General features: G+C 42.6%; 1 protein-coding gene across 2 annotated transcripts in view; it reads left to right on the top strand.

Annotated features, from left to right (window-relative positions):
- Positions 1–16,534, top strand: part of SYT9 (synaptotagmin 9) — a 176,064-nt gene that overhangs the window by 40,680 nt on the left and 118,850 nt on the right. For both annotated transcript variants that reach the window (XR_012509705.1, XM_074372466.1), the window contains exon 2: positions 13,936–14,287. Coding sequence is in view for 1 of the 2 variants with exons in the window: in XM_074372466.1 (XP_074228567.1) it covers positions 13,936–14,287 (352 nt within the window). In the remaining variant the exon portion in view is untranslated. The remainder of the gene's footprint in view (positions 1–13,935; positions 14,288–16,534) is intronic.

Below are 16,534 nucleotides of genomic sequence, written 5' to 3'. Positions count from 1 at the left end.
CAGCCTGAAGATACACAAAACGCACTGGCCCATTGCCTCTGGCAGCTAACCAGGGCTCACCAGAACCTGTGGTCCTTCTTCCAAGAATTATTGGAAGACTCTAGGGAGAGTCTTACATGTGTTTAAAGACAAGTCTCCAGCCAGACTCCGGGTCATTTCCTCATATATCCTGTCTCTTGCCGAACTCTTGTGCTATGAAAAAAATATCCCCTGTGTAACTCTCTTTGTGCTGATAGGAGCCTGGCAGCTCTCTGCCCTTACCTATACTGACACAGCTAGCAGAGGGCATGCGCACAGGACTGCTGTCCACCAGGCCGCGTGTGTACGGGTCGAGGCCCTGTCTTGCAGGTGTCCAGCTGTGCCTGAGAAAGAGTCAGGAGAGAGAATCTGTTTAATTCCAGGGTCCAGAGCAGTAACAGACTTCCCAGTGCTGCAGTATGTCCCATGCAGGAGGACGGATAGCAGATAGAAAGGAAAAGTAGGGCTGCCCTGAGCTGTCTAGTTGAGTGACCCACTTCCCCTCTAAGTGGAGCAGGAAGAGGTAGGAGAAATGACCAGGAACATTTCAGGAAAATAGGGAAGAATTCCCACCCTGACATTACATGTTGCTTTATGAGATTTGTTTCTAAATAGTGGTTCACAAAACTGGTTGTCAGCAACCTTATGATCTTGTCCCATGGGTTAGAGGTTAGGTTGAAACACTAACTGGATCAAAGCAAGACCAGATCTAACATGGGAAAAGACTCTGATTGACAGAGCTTGCAAAGGAGTCCTGTGGGAGGTGTGAATTCTTAGGCCAGTGCAGCAGCACTAGGCCTAAAAAGAATTTTAAGCAACAGTACTTGAAAGCACTATGACACGGTTTTATACATATGCAAGTGCACTTAATTTCCAAAAGAACTAGGCAGGGAGGAACTTTTCCCCCCAGTTTAGAGGTGAGAAATGGCCTCTAAAGAGAAGAGGTTGCAGGGAGCCCAGAGTGTCTTCACAGGTAACAGAGCTGGAATTCCACTGCTGGGTCCATACCTCAGAACTGAAAGCACGGTCTCAGATATTTGTCCACCCATATTCACAGCAGCACTAGTCATTATACTCAAAGGTGGAAGCAACCCAGATGTCCATCTGTGGATGAATGGGTGAAGAAAATGTAGTATATACTACAGAGAAGTATTATTCAGCCTTAAAAAGGAAAGGGATTCTGATACATACTGCAACGTGGATACAACCTTGAAGACATTATGCTAAGTGAAACAGGCCAGTCACAGTAAGATAAATGCTGTGTGATTTCATTCGTATGAGGTACTTAGAGAAGTCAAATTGATGGATAAAGTAGAATGGTAGTCCGTGTGGGGCTGGGGGCAGGGTAGCCAGAGGGGAATTGTTTAATGGGTATAGAATGTCATTTCTGCAAAATGAGAAAGTTCTGGAGACTGGCTGCACCACCACATAAATGAGCACTACTGAACTATACACTCAAAAAATGCTTAAAATGGTAAATTTTATCTTATGTGTATTTTACCACAAATAATTTTTTTTGGAAAAAAAAAGTCATAGAGTTGGGCTCCAGGTCTCTAGGTGCCCACTCCCATCCCCCTCCACTGGTGGGTGGCCCGGGGCTCCCATTCCTCCCACAGACACAGCAGGGAAGGTTGCTGACCTCTTTGGCCTGTACCCGGTCCCCGCATGTTCTGGAGATTTGTTTCATGATGTTCTTTTCAGGCAAAAAGTCCCCATTGTGTGAAACCTTCCATGTCAGATTTTCCATTATTTCGCACACCTGAGTCCCACGCAAGCCAGAGTCCCATGATACAGAAAACACTGTAGATTTCTCAGGCACTTCCAATGAAGCTCAGTTGGCGGTAAAATATTTTCTTAAGTAGATTTTTTTTTCCAATTCAGTAATTTCTATAGAGAATAAAAAGAGAATGGAAACCCAGTAGGTAAACCTGATGATCGTTCCCGAGCCTTCCTGTTATGCAAACAGCAGGGGCCCAGGTGCAACAGGATCGGGAGGTCAGGGATTATGGTCACAGGAGCCAACACACAGCTCTTAGTGTTTGCAGCTTTAGCCGCTGCGCAGCCTCAGCCACCCCTGCCCTGTGTGGCCCAGGTGGAGCAGGTAATGGCAGTGTCAAAAGGAGCTGGTGACACTGATGAGGCTGCACTTTGCAAATAGAAGGTGCCACAGAAAGTGTTCTCTCATTGCTAATTTTAGGCCAGCTGCTGTGTTAACACAGGCAGAATCTTCTGGGCAGCCTTCTGAGGCAAAGATCTGAGGGCTTGTGTGGTCAGGCCACTCAAGATGGCTGTTCTCTTGCTCACTCTTGTACACTCCCTGCTCGGCCAGTGCCTGCTTCACCTACATCTACTCACATAACTGCCCTTCCTATCTGCTTGCCCCAAGCCCCAGCTGATGATTATTCCCATTAGCTTATCAAAGGAGTGATGAGGGGCGTGCCCCTTTGCTGGTTTCCCTGGTAACCGATGAGCCAACCTGATGTCAGTTCCCCCTATAACGAGTAACCTCCCCCTGCTCCCAGAAGTGAAGACTGCAGCCACGTCCTGCCTGCCCTCCACCTCATGCAGTGGGGAGTCGCTCCAGGTCCTTGCTTCAGACATGTAAGTTCCCCTTGTCCATTAAACCCTTGATGTCTCTGTTGCTGACTCCGGGCTCTTCCTTCCGTCTTGAAGCTGGGCAAGTACAGGCTTAGCATGCCTGCGTCCAGGGTGCAGCCCCACAGGGCCAGAGATACAGTATGCTACCAAATATGCTCCTCTCTTTATGTCAATTGCAGGAAAATGCAGTTGATATCATTTGCCAATTACCATGCCCTACCAGTCCACGGGCTTCTTAGAATTAAGGCAGGAGAGTGCTCTGTTTACCTGGCTCAGTACCTTAATAACGGTATGGCCCCCGTGGGCCCAAGCTGATGCTCCTTAATCCTTGCAGTTTGCACTGTGAGCCAGTATTTTTCCATGAGCTAAGAGAACCTCATGTCTGCTGCAAGAATGAAAAGCAGGAATGACCCTAAAACGTAGCCTCCTGTTGGATGGCACCCATTGGCTTCTGGTCACTAATAGGAATGACTGCAGTGGCTTTAGCCCTAGATAGACATTGCTGTGAACTTAAGGTCATTTGGCAAGTTCAGAAACACCACAGAAGGTGAGAGCCACGTCTAGGCCCTTTATGACAGATGAGGAAGACCATAGAGGGGCAGTGATTTATCCAAGGTCACAATATATGAATGGTGGCAAAGCTCGTCCTAGAGTCCTTGGAACATGCCAGGTCTTTCCTGGGGCCTCCAGGTGCAGTTGAGCAGGTGGTGCCCTGTGCAACACAGAGGCCGTACACAGAAGCCCTGGCCTTCCTTTCTCCTGGTGAAGTCTTTTGACCACATGCCCAAGTGACCTGGATTTGGCCTTCATGTAAGAGAAGTGTTTGTAAGTAGGATTTGGCTCACTTCTGTTTTGTGGGAAGCCTTCTCTGAACCCCAGATTGGGTTACTTATCCCTCACTTCTGGCTTTTAGTAGCACTCTGCAAATTGTAAGTAGCATTACTGAAAGGTCAGTGGTTCCTTGAGGGCAAGATCTAGTTTTGTTAATTTTGTACGCCTGGTTTGGCCCTTAGCAAATACCAGGTACTCAATAGGAGCACGTTCTCTTGTACTCAGTAATTCAGCTCAGTAACGTCACTTGGTGCCTAATGTCTGCTTGTCAGCCCGTTTCATAAAGCTGCAAGAAGCCTCACTGTTTATTAACCACAGTGACCACTTCTTGGCAGTAAGAACAAGTCTGGATATGGAGTGGCTGAATCCTGAGACACCTCATGAAAAAATACAAACAAAAAAAAACCCCAATAACTTACATTTATTGAGTGCCAGTACCTTTCTGAGTACTCAGTGCAACTCCAAGTGGTTAATAGTAGTAGTATCGTGACGTCGCTGTGAGGAAACAGGATACTGAGAGATTTATCATCTGTTGCACAAACTGATGTTAGGCTGCAGACCTTGACTGTGATTTCTAGAACCTGTGTCCCTAACTACTATGCTGTGGTGCCCACAGTGTAATTAAAGAAAGGTCTCTGCAAGGTCACACTTTCCAAACAACTAAAGTTCAATCATTTTAACACCATAGCATCTAGTTTCAGCGTAAAGTCTCTTATATGCTTCTTATCCAAGATAAGGGTCACCATTCAGAACCCTCTGGGTTGCTGGGTGTGTGTGGGGCTAAGTTCCCTTTACTAGATAACTCCAGAATTCTGTGATTTTTTTCAATGCAATTTTATTGTAGTTATTATTACCTTTTAAAATTGCAAAGTAATACATGCTCATTGTATTACATTTTAAAAATACAGAAAATAAAGTATTCAAATGAAAGCGTCATAGTCACATGGAAGGGGTTGTTGATGAGGGAATTCTGACATAGCCTGTTCTAGATGGTCCCTGAGGTTTCTTATACAGTGTTTCCACCTTGGTTCAGTTCCCTGAAACACCTAACATCATCAGGGCTGTCTGGTCTTGCCTGTTTCCTCTGTCTAATTACATTACCCCTTTCCCTACAAGGCACCCTGTTCTCCATGGCCTGATTGTCTAACTAAATTTCCCGGTGTTGTCTTTATTAAGCCCCCAAGACACAATTGCTTTAGGATTAGGAAAGTGTCTTGTGTTCTGAACCACTGTATGTGTATATTAATGTTAACTCGGCCTAATTTACTCAGTGTTATCTGTAGACCATGAGCATCAGATTAATCTGTGATGCTTGTTAAAAATGGAGATTAAGGGACTCTCACCGAAGACCTATTAAGTAAGAATGTCTGAGATTGAAGTCAGAAATCAACACTTTTCCCCAACTAAACATGTTTTGGGTTTTTTTTGTTGTTGTTGTTAGGAAATTGTCAAACATATTCAAAAGTAGAGAAAAAAATGTAATAAACTCCATGAACTCATTTTTCAGTCTCAACAATTATTAATCCAGGGTCAATCTTGTTTCATCTAGAATTTGAAGCAAATTCCAGACATCATGTCATTTGAATGTTTCCATACATATCTATACAACATAACCACAGTACAATGATCATATCAAAAGGTAATTAACAGTAATCTCTAATATCATTACATTTCTAGTCCAGATTTTCTCTGTCTCCTAAATATTTCTTAATTGTGTGGTGTTTCAGATGCTGAATCACGTAATTGGTGATGTTGCTTTTTTTTCTCTGTTAAGTGGGGTATTGGGAACCAGTTCCATAGCCACCTCTGGCAACTTTACGAAACCTCATACATGCATTTTGGCTATTTACTTTACCCCTGACTTCATTTTCATTTTACTTTTATTCTTCTTTGGCCCTGATTTCCTCACAAAGTTTCTCCTTTTGTGCTGTGTGTATTTTTAAAGCTGCCTGAAATTCTTTTGCAAAAAGGTAAGTCATATGTTAATGGACACGGCAGTGAAGATCTTGAGCCACTTGCCTTTCTTCATTTTGCACCTTTCTTTTAAACTGGTTGTTTCATCCCCATTTCTGACCATGAATTTCCTCTCCTTTTTTATGTCCCAGCCACCTCAGTCTCAGTGCTCAGCACCACTCTTCCAGCTTTGTTTTTTGTTTTTTGTTTTTTGTTTTTTGTTTTTTGTTTTTTGTTTTTGCTTCCCTCCTCAATTGTGATTCCGAGTTTCCTTTGCCTGCCCTGGAAACATCATGATTCATTCTGAGCATGCGCCCTGTCTCTTCTGTGTCGTCATCGTAAGTTTCCTTTGGCTGTGAGAGGACTAGCCACAGACACCAAATCTTTAGGTTTCAACATAATCCCTGTGAAAATTCCAGTCCTCTGGGACAACACAAGGTTGGGAGAGCAGTTGAAAGGAGAGCTCAGGATAGGAAGACTGGAGTGGGAATCAAAAATATCATCTATTTTCCGGTTTTGCCCTGAGCTATATTTGTTTCTGTAAGAAATAGAGATGGGGCAGGACTGACATTCCAAGGACTAGGACAGTGGTTCCCAATCTCTGGTGCCTTATTTATCCACGACAAAGTTCTCACAACTCTAAAGCGAATTGACAAAATAAGGAGAGTATAATGGTTTTATTCATAAAGCTCACTATAGTATTTTAAAGAAATGGCATTTGTTTCTGGTGCTAAAATATCCTTTCTTGTATGAAATAAGCATGATAGTAAAGCACTGTATATTTTAAAATCAGTATTAGCAAAGTAGAAAGTTGATAGCCTGGGCCAGTCTCCTGATATTTTGTTCATGAGTCTAAAAGTCTGAACACAGATGAGTAGACAAGGATGGATGTCTTTTATAGGTTTGTCTTGGAAGGAAAACCATGCTAGGGAACTGAGATGATCATTATTGTAGTGACTGTCATGGTTTTCATTCCTTCAGTCCTCGCAACCCAAGGAGCAGGGTTAAACAAGGACTGTTTTCAGAAATGTTTGGGGATTTCAGAGCCAAGTTCACCTGAATGTGCTAACCCACATATGCTTCATATACTACAGCAGCTTAAAAATGTTTTTCATTTTTTCCTCAGTAATACTTGCTCTTTGTAAAAGTTATTATAGAAGTGAAAATCCCTTCTAATTTCATCCCAGCAGAAATGGCTTGCTTTATCTTTACATGGTTTTCAATGTAAAAATAATTTTAGCATAAAAACGTCAATATATATAGTACAGTGTATAAAAATATTGAATCACTGTGCTGTAATCTGAAACTAGTGTAAATATTGTAAATCAACTATACTTCAATTTAAAAAACCCATCCATGTATACACATCTATCAACTATAGACAACATCTCTTGTTCCCTCATGTTGGAAGGCAACCTGTAACCTTTCCTTCAGCTTTTTTCTTCCTACCTCTTAATTTTTGACATCTTTTCTATCAATTTTAAATTGTCAAAGTTGAAAACATTTCCATTCTATTCTATAACCAAGCTTATGTCCTCCATGCTTTGTCTATGGCTTGGTTCTAAGAGTTGAGAATCAATAAATGCTGTCTATGTTATTATGAACATAAAATTTTTTTTAGTGCAGAGTCAAGAGGTATATAAGAAAAATAATACTAAGGTTATTTTTTCCTTTTCTAAAAAAATTTCCTCATGGAATACCTAATTTCTCTCTCTTTGTTTTCTTTAAAACACTCTTTGAAGACAATTAATGATATTATTAAGAAATAAACTCTTTATCTTGTCATTTATGTTTTATCAAATCCTCTTTATCTGAGGAGAACACCTTTCCAGAACCCAGGCTTCTGCTCCAGGCTGGACTGGCTCCCCTCCAGGCCTGCAACTCAGCTCTCTGGTTGGGGTTTTCTTCCACTGACCTTCTGAGGGGAGTGCAGTCTTTCCTGTGCACTTTGTCTTCTTCTGACCTCATACATTCATCCTCAAGTAACTTCCTTTGATAGATGCCTGGAAAGTAATCTTTCTGACTTACTGTAAGTCTGAAAATGGCTTTCTGAGCCTTCACACTTCCTTGATAGTGTGTTTGGGTACAGAATTCTAACTTGATCATAATTTTTCCTCAGAAGTTTGCAAGCATTGTTCCATTATTTAGTGTTTTTTAAATTAAGTCCAATGTCAGTATAGTTCTGATTGCTTTGTGTTCATATTATGTTTGTCTCTTAAGCTTTTGTGATTTTCTCTGATTTCCATGTTAGGAAACTTCACAATAATGTGCATAAGGTAGAGTTATTTTATTGTAGGTATTCAGTGGACTCCTAACAATATGTCCTTCAATTCTAGGGAATCAAAAATTTTTGATGATCCTTACCTTCATTTTCTCTGTCATAACCTTCTGAAAAACTTAGATAATAGACCTCCTGAATACATACTCTGTATCTCATAACTTTTGCTTTAATTTCCTGAATCTCTGGTTCATACTCAGGTAGATGTTCCTTTACTTTTACCCTTTCTTGAATTTTTTACTCATTTTAGCCATCAGGTTTTTTTTTTTTCTTAGAAGATTATCTTCTCCATTCTAGTAGTTTACTCTTGTATGGAGGGAATACATGAAAATTCCCTTCATAATTTCCAATGTGGAAATTTCCTGTGAATGAAATGTTTTAAAAGTTCCTATTTCCTCCCTGATTTTTCTCTGTTTTCTCTGGGAACATCTTTGTTGTTGTTGTTGCTTCTATAGGTTGATGTTGCTCTAAGATTTCTGTATATGGCTGGTGATTCTTTGTAGCTTAGTCCTACTTAAGAATGAGGCAGTAGAAAAGCTGACCACAGGGATGTATCTGTGAGTGACATTTTAACACTCAAGATTTACTTTAGGGGGATTACGAGAGCTTCCATTTTTTGCAAGAACATGGAGAATTCTGCTCTTGGGCACTAATTCTCCTACTAGTCACCTTGGTTTCTCCCTAGACAGTTTGGACAATATTTGGTGAAGATTTTCAGTCACCGCCCATGTTTTCAGCTCAACATATTAGTCTTAGCTGCCACCATATTGGAAATATCTGAGTCCTGAGCCTGTTTTGAGTTTAATGGGCCAGGTTGCCTGCCCCTTAAGTCTACCCCACTCTGCATTTTTGGGGGGTCTATGGCATCCTCTACCACACCTCCATTCACATACTGTCTTCCAAGAAAAAAAAAAATTAAAACCTTTTTGCTGATTATCTAATGCTGTTTTCTTTGTGATTGTGAGTTTATACTTTATATTTGTTTCAGATTATTTATGGGGGGGTCTCAGGAAGGAGAGGATATATATACATAAATATATATGCATATGCACCATTATGAATCACAGTCTTCCTTAATTATTTTATATATGTATTTGCACCTATATTCCTTACCAACAGCAAGTTGAAGTATCTGTCATCTCTCCCTGCTAACAATGTAGGACATTTAATTTGGTTTTACTTCCTTCCTCCTTTCATTTCCCATGTTTTGTTGAAATTGTTGGAATTTAAGTGTATGTATTTATCATTACTTTGCTCTTTTAAGTGTTTTTTTCCTTATAGTTTCGTTAAACTTTATAACCTCAAAACCAGCAATTATTCAGATTTAATATACTTTTTCCTGTTTTCTTTGCTTATCACCAGTTCTTGTGATCCATGGGATGTAAGTATATATCTTATCTAGAAAGCCCTTGGGTTCTCTATTCTGACGTAAATTTTTATTTGTTGGTTTGAAGAATTTCTGCAGGTTTATGCAGGAGAGGCTACATGAATGGTGTATTTTCTGAGTCATTGGTGACTGAAAATGCTTTTCCTCTCCTCTGATGATAATGTGGCTGGCTGTGGAATTCTCAGGCTACAAGCTCCTCTTCTTAGTGAGATCAGGTGACATCTTTCAGGGGTGTCTAATTCTGGTTACTGCCCAGCCATGCTTCTCCTTCTTCACCACTATTTTAAACATCTCACTGAGTAAATGAATTAATTTACCTCTCGCAAGTGTCATTTATTCTGATGGTCCAGCTCGGCTAGCTTCTTTCAAGTTGCTGAGTTGGCCCATTGGTCCCATGATTTTGTTGTCGTCGTCATTCGTTTATATGTTCTTCCTGTCCCTTCACGGTTCAACAGGGCAACTACCATTCCTCTGTCCATATGCAGTATAGGTGCTGAAGCTTTGTGCTCAATGGGCAATAATATTCGCCATTCCAGAACAGTCTTCAGGCTTGCAGGGATCCCTTGGAGTCATAGGTATCCAGCTGGGATGTCTGCCGGATCTAAGGGTATCATGGTGTCTTGTCTGGTGTCTAGGGATGTTGCTGCAGTACATCACGTCCTGTGGCGAGGGCTGGTGGCCAGCAGAAGAGGGTTCTGATGATCAGGCCTGATTGCAGGGCACCCTGCTCTAATCTTCCCTGGAAGGATGGCCTCCATGGCAGCTGTGGGTAGAGTTTCATGCAGTCACCCTCAACCAGCAATACCTCCGGGGATCTGGATCAGAACTGAGTTACCATTTGCCTCCTTTTCATCCCCAAATCACCACCTGGTGATTCTCTTCGCTCTTGGACAGAAGGACCAGTTTATACTTTTCCTATTCTTCAGAAAAATTATCTTTAGAATTATAATCTTTGATGTCACTATTTACTATTTTTAAATTTTATTATAAAATATACCATAATTGCCAAAGAATATATATATCGAATACTTGTAGTTTAAAGATCAACCATAAAACAAGTGGCCATGTACCTACCACCTAACTTAAGCAATAATTCCTTTTCTTAGTAAAGCTATTTTGTGATTCTAAGTGGATTCTCCCTCTCCCTTTCCTGAGGCCGTGGTATGAGGTAGGTGGTATGTATGGACTTCATGATTCTGCCCCAGCTTTCTAGCACTTCTCTCTGGAAAAGGAGAGGAAAGTTCAAATGGAGTGTCTCAGGGGGCACCCTGAGCTGTCTGCAAACAGAAGTCCTGATGATTATGCTTAGTGGATGGCGTGGCTGTGTGGGTAACTGTTGGCTTCTCCTGCCAGGTGCTCCCTGGCCTCCTCCTACCAACATGGCACCTTTGTGTGAATGAAAGAAAAGCCCCTCTTGCCATTTGCCAGACATTTTCAGTCGTAACTCTATACACAAAAATCTTTTGTGACTATGAATGTGACCAGCAGCTCCTGGAGTTTACAGGGCACACCCTTGACTCACAGTAAACATAGGGTGGTAACAGGGCTCTCGGGTGGGCTTCATCAGACATACACTGAATGCCTGCTATGTGCCAGGCACTCTTTTAGATGCTTGGGATTCAATGCTGAGCAACAGACAAGACCCCTGCTCTCCTGGATCCCCCAGGATGGGACTTGGGAGCAAGGTGTTTTTTGAGTGTGAGAGCTGGGAGTCAGCTAACAAGCTAGAGTCGTTCTTGAGCTGTGTCAGGGCCTTGTGGTTACTAGAAGAAGTCGGCCCAGGATTTACTTTATTTAGGGTGTTATCTCTACCAAGTAAATCCTGCGGGGCTGTGTTGTACCAAGCCAGTGAGTTCAGAGTTCAGGTGAGATTCTAAGTGCAGGGTGACCATACATCCTTGGTTTGCTCTGGACAGTCCTGGGTACAATCTCTCACTGATAGGATTATTGATACCCCCTCTTTTCCCTCTTAGAACTGTCCTAGCCTTGGACAATAAATTATATGGTCACATGTATTAGTCAACTTTTTGCGATGGTAACAAACACCTTTGAAATCTTGGTGGCTTAAATGAAACACTAACTGTTTAGTGTTTTGGGGGGGTGGGGGCAGGTAATTAGGTTTGTTTGTTTAATGTAGGTGCTGGAGATTGAACCCAGGACCTCATGCATGCTAAGCACATGCTCTACCACTGAGCTCTACCCACAGCCCCCACCCCAAACTTTTTGGGTTTTGCTTATGGATCTGTGGATCAGTGATTGCCCTGCCTCAGCCTGTGTGTCAGATTTAAGTTTGCTCCTCACTCTGGGCTTTGGGCCTATGCCACAAGTCTTCCTTTATGGCACCCAGGCTAGAATATCAAGACCTTATTTAAGACCTCTTCTTTTCACAGCAGAAGGTGGGAGCCTAAGAGTCCTGTGGTCCAAGGTGGCATGGGCCATGTCCACTCATATTTCATTGACCAGAGCAAGTCAGGTGGCCAAGGCCAACATCAGGGGATTGGGATTTAAGCTTCTCCCATAATTACCACGTCACACTTCTAAAACATTCTGCCTTCCGGTGTACTTCTCCCGCCTTTGTCAGTGGTCTCCCAGTGGTGTCTGTGTCAAAACCGTCCTGAAGTGATTAACAGGATATAGGGAAGGGGTTTTACCTCTGGACTAAAGAGTGTGTAACGGGATTGCACTGTGTTGTGGAGCTTGTTTTGTTTTTAGATTTCATTGGAGGGGGTAGGGATTGATGTTTGCCATGGCAGCCTGATTAACTGGGTTGGGGTCTCCTCCTTCCCTGAGCCCTCAGGACTACTATCTATTATAGAAGTTTTTATCAATAAATTTTCCATCCTGCTGTGTGAGCTGTGGTCAAACCATCCATCCTCTCCCTTCTTCTTACTGGGGCTCCATGAGGTATGATGTTCAGTGCGCTTTACTCTGCCCTCGCTGACTCTGCTCCCTGTCCGCCATCCCCGCCCTTTTTTACTCTGCACTTGGGATTTTTAATTTTTACTTTTCCCTTAGTGTCCCTTCATTTGCCTATGTTAAATGTTCGGCACCAATTGGCTTTTCCTTTCAAACAATTTCAGAAATGCCTCACTGTTACTGGATCACTGATGGATTGAAATTACCTGTCCTTGCTTTCCATAGTTATATAGTTTGCTTCTCCCATTTCAGTGATACTTGAGGAGAGAAATGGGATAAGCCAAGATTTTGAGCTCAGTTACCCATGTTGAAACTGGAACCCCCCATGATTTCAAACAGAGACATAAATTGTTTTGCCACAAGGGCAAAGATTCGTTGGGAAGCATAGAGGAGATACATTAGATCCATCAGCAGGCCTGGTAGCTGGCTTTCTGTCAAGAGTAATCTTTTCATGAAAAATTGTTTGATCATTTCATAAGAATGATAAGTACCTTCAGAGTCACGTTGAAAAGCACATGGACACTAGGTGGTCAGCTTGACTCAGGAGGTAAGTGACTTGCAGGAGGGCTTCATGTGCACACTGAGCAGAGATGAAGGCTGTCTCATGTTGTGGATTGTTGTCATGCTGCAGATAGTTGAAGCTGTGACTGTTAAGTATGATTCCTCATTTTCCCCGTCACTAGAATATGAGTCTGTGAAGGTGTAGAGTGTGTCTATCACATTCCCCATTGCATCTCCAAAGCCTGGCACAGCCCCTGGCATGTAATGGGCATTCAGAAAACTTTGGCTGAAGCAATGCAAATATTAATGATAGATAGTGAAAACAGATCCTGGGAGAGAATCCTTGAGGCTCCTGCGTGTAGTGGAGCCCAGTAAAGCAGGTAGGGGTGTCTTTTAAAGAGAGGAGTTGATAGCACCACAGTTGATGCTATCAACTGAGGTTGATGCCTTAGCCTCCCTGGCTCTCCTGTAGGGTGGGGCGGAAGCCTGGAGGGGTTTGGCCATTGTTCTGAGAGTTAGGAACACAGCCACTAGACACTGCATGCACAGCCATGGACCCTCACTGAGGTCGTGGGGCTGTGGTCCATGTAGCAGATGCTATCGTTGCCCCCAGATTCCTTCTCCCTCACCATTTGAACACGTGCCTGCTGACCTCCAAGGCCAGCCCCTGCATTTATTTGAAATGTGGGAATTTTCTGGCCACAGAAGCTAACTTTGCCACGCGTGCTATAGGTTGGAAATGCCCCTCAAGAACTACCCTCAAATCAAGGTGTAGAGTGTGGAGCCTCCCCAGCAGCTTAACCTCTGGTCCCCCACTGTGGTAACTGACTTGATAAAACCGCCTTTACTGACTGCTTCCATACTCCCCTGGGTCACTTCCCTATTCTCCCTACTCTTTTCTACTCTCCTACCTGGGTGACTTCCCTTCTCCTCTGCCTGGATCACTTCCCTTCTCCCCTACCTGGATCACATCCCTGTTCCCCTACCTGGATCACTTCCCTACTCCTATACCTGGATTTTAATTTCTCTTATTTTAAAAAGGTGTTACTTAAATAATTCCCAAATTATATCATACAGCTCTCTGAGATGACAGGGGAATTTTTAAGGGTAGTTGAAACCGCCCTGCTCCCAGAATGTCATTGATTTATATTGCAGAGGACTAGGGTCTCGGTTGACATGCAGGGCATTCCTGGTCCCCTAAATACTCCCTGTCTCTTGCTGTTGCAGGCTGTTTATTATTTCTAAACATGCTTGCATGTTACCTCATCTGCACTTGTGTCTGAGTCCTCACTGTCCCTGCCACAGAGTCGGGTGACCCAGCAGCATCTCCAGCCTGGCCTTCCACTGTCACTCCTGAGGGACAGATGGATGAGAGAGTATTCTGCCCGCACCGTGCAGTGGGTGGGCACGGGAGGAGCAATCACACTGACCTTTGATCTTTGCTTCTTTGCAGATATCTCAGTGAGCCTGCTGACCCTCGTGGTCACTGCCTGTGGCCTCGCTCTCTTTGGCGTTTCTCTCTTCGTGTCTTGGAAACTCTGCTGGGTTCCATGGCGAGAACGAGGCCTGTTCTCTGGTAGCAAAGAAAACAACCAGGAGCCTCTTAACTACACGGACACAGAGACCAATGAGCAGGAGAACAGTGAGGGCTTCCTAGACCCTCCCACTCCTTGTGCAGACGCCTCCATGAAGATCAGCCACACCTCCCCTGACCTTCCCCTCTCTACCCAGTCTGGGGACCAGGAGAACTGTGCTCATGGCGTCCGCATCCAGCGCCAAGTCACAGAGCCAACCTCATCGGCTCGGTCAGTAACGCCCCTTTCCTCTCTAAATACAAGGCAAGCAATGCCCCGTCCCCTTCTCTTGGTGGCAGTGGCATTGATCAGCCAAGGAGCCTGTGACCTTGCTAATGTCCATTCAGTATCAGAGACGCAAAATGGAAAATTTGATACTTCCTATACTCCTGTTAGGTTCCTGAGCGCTGCATAGTCTCTGCTTAGTTCATGATAATAATAGTTAACATTGCTAAGACTTACCGTATCAAGTGTTATCTAAGAACTTTATATTTTATTATGGTTCACAACTTTGTGTGAGACAGATCCTATTCTCATTTTCATCTTGTAGAAGAAGCAACTTGAGCCAAGGAGATTTAGAAATAAAGTCATATATGGGTAATCACCCAGGTCCAGATTTGAGCTCTGGGTCAACCAACACCAGAGCCTGAGTTTTTACTCCCTCTTCGTGCTGCCCTCCTAGTGTTACCAAGTTTATTCCCGGTGCCTCTGACCTAGCCTGGCTGTCACACACAGGCTCTCTTTAGACTCCACACAGTGGCTGGAGGTCTTTTTCCATCTCCAGCCTTTGCATGGTCTACAGAGTGCCCAGGCCTAGGGTCACTCTCTTTCCATGGGCTGGATGCTTTGTGCTCTCGTGCAGTAGAAGAATGATATAGTGCAGTGATAGAAAGCAAGGGCTCTGGGCTCCAGCGAACTAGCTCTAGCTACATGTGTATGTTGGACACGTTATTTAACCTTCATCTGTTTCTTTTCTCCTCTTGTGTGAGAGAGGAATGGCGATGGGTGGTTTTAAGAGTGAAGTGATAACGTGTGCGTCATGTGCTCTGCACAGGTCTGCGCCTGGTATGTTCCCCACCACGTGGGCTGCCATTTTGCCTTCAGTACTGTGGTTCTTATCCTCGTTATCAAGACATGCCCCCCCCGCCAAGGCCCAGATGCATAAAGGTGGCTTTGAGGTTAAATAGCCAGTTCTGAATCACTGGATATAAAAATTCTCTCTCAGTAAGAGACTTCAGGAAGAGAGACTCAGAAAGCAGCTTTCATTAAAATGGAAATATTTGCTTGAGTGATAGCTAGAGGACTAGCGTGTGCTGTTATTTGGAAAGTACAAGTACAGTGTGTGGTTATATTTTTTAATCTTTTTAAAATTTGTTCCCTAGAAATAGAAATAAGATTTTACCCTTTTTTATGTTAATCAAGTTTATCCTAGAGGCTTTGCTCATTCACGTTAAGTGGGATGGAATATGACAGTTTATAATTTAATTTTTTCAGAAACCTATTTTAGCATCATTTCCAAGTCTGAATCAAAGAGCTTTACTTAAAATATTCCTCTGTGAGGAAATGGATGGTTGTTTGCCATTTGATTTAGAAGAAATCCTCAGATTTTATCATTAGGATTTCTCTTTAGAATTAAGACTTAAATATAACTGGAGCTCTGTTGGATGCTGCCGTGGAGTTTGTGCAGTGGTGCAGACTCATAATAAAATCCTTTCAGTGCTTGAGAAACTAGGCCCTTCAGATGGAATCTCCATTGGGATTGTCTTCCACTTGGTCTTATTCTGTGTGTTAATTTTTCTGATCTGGGTTCCATCAGTACAGAGTGATAGTACTGTGTTTTTATTAGATTCTAGAACGAGACTGCCATAATTCTAATGAATTGGCAGCAGTCATATCACTATAATTGTTAGTCTTATTCTAGAAAAGTTTATAAGTAACCTGCATATCAAGAAATAGATGTCATTTGAAAATAAAGACTGTAGATATCTTCACCACTAATTTGTGGAAACTGGGTAGAAGGAAAAAAAATTAAAAGAGAGAGTGAAGGAATTGTCCCTGTAAAAATGCATTTTACATTTAGATGTATTTTGGTTTTGAAGTCATGCAACTAAGTGATCTCTTCTGATGGCCAAAATCAAGTGTAGTAATATTTGACTACTATAAGAAAACTAAACTCTTTCCAGCTGCATTTGACCTAATACTGATGATTTGCATCGTTATGCATTTCAAACATTCTTATCCAAATTACTGCTGACCTAGTTTTATGGGTTGTGTCTGGAAATACGTATCTTTGACTCATGGTCTTATAATAGGAAGGGTGTGGTCTTCCAATTCTTTAGAGTTGTGTTCTATTATAAACACACACACATGCACACATAAAACCTTTTTTTACTGACAAAATTGGGAAAATCAATGAAATTTCCTTGATGCTCCAGAACATTTTTAACATTCTTTTCTTAGTAACATTTTTGGGTACTA

Source organism: Camelus bactrianus, chromosome 10 (assembly GCF_048773025.1).
Source record: "Camelus bactrianus isolate YW-2024 breed Bactrian camel chromosome 10, ASM4877302v1, whole genome shotgun sequence".
In the NCBI taxonomy this organism is placed as follows: Eukaryota; Metazoa; Chordata; class Mammalia; order Artiodactyla; family Camelidae; genus Camelus; species Camelus bactrianus.
Note: the sequence above shows the minus strand (reverse complement) of the source record. Positions and strands in the feature narration are given on the sequence as shown.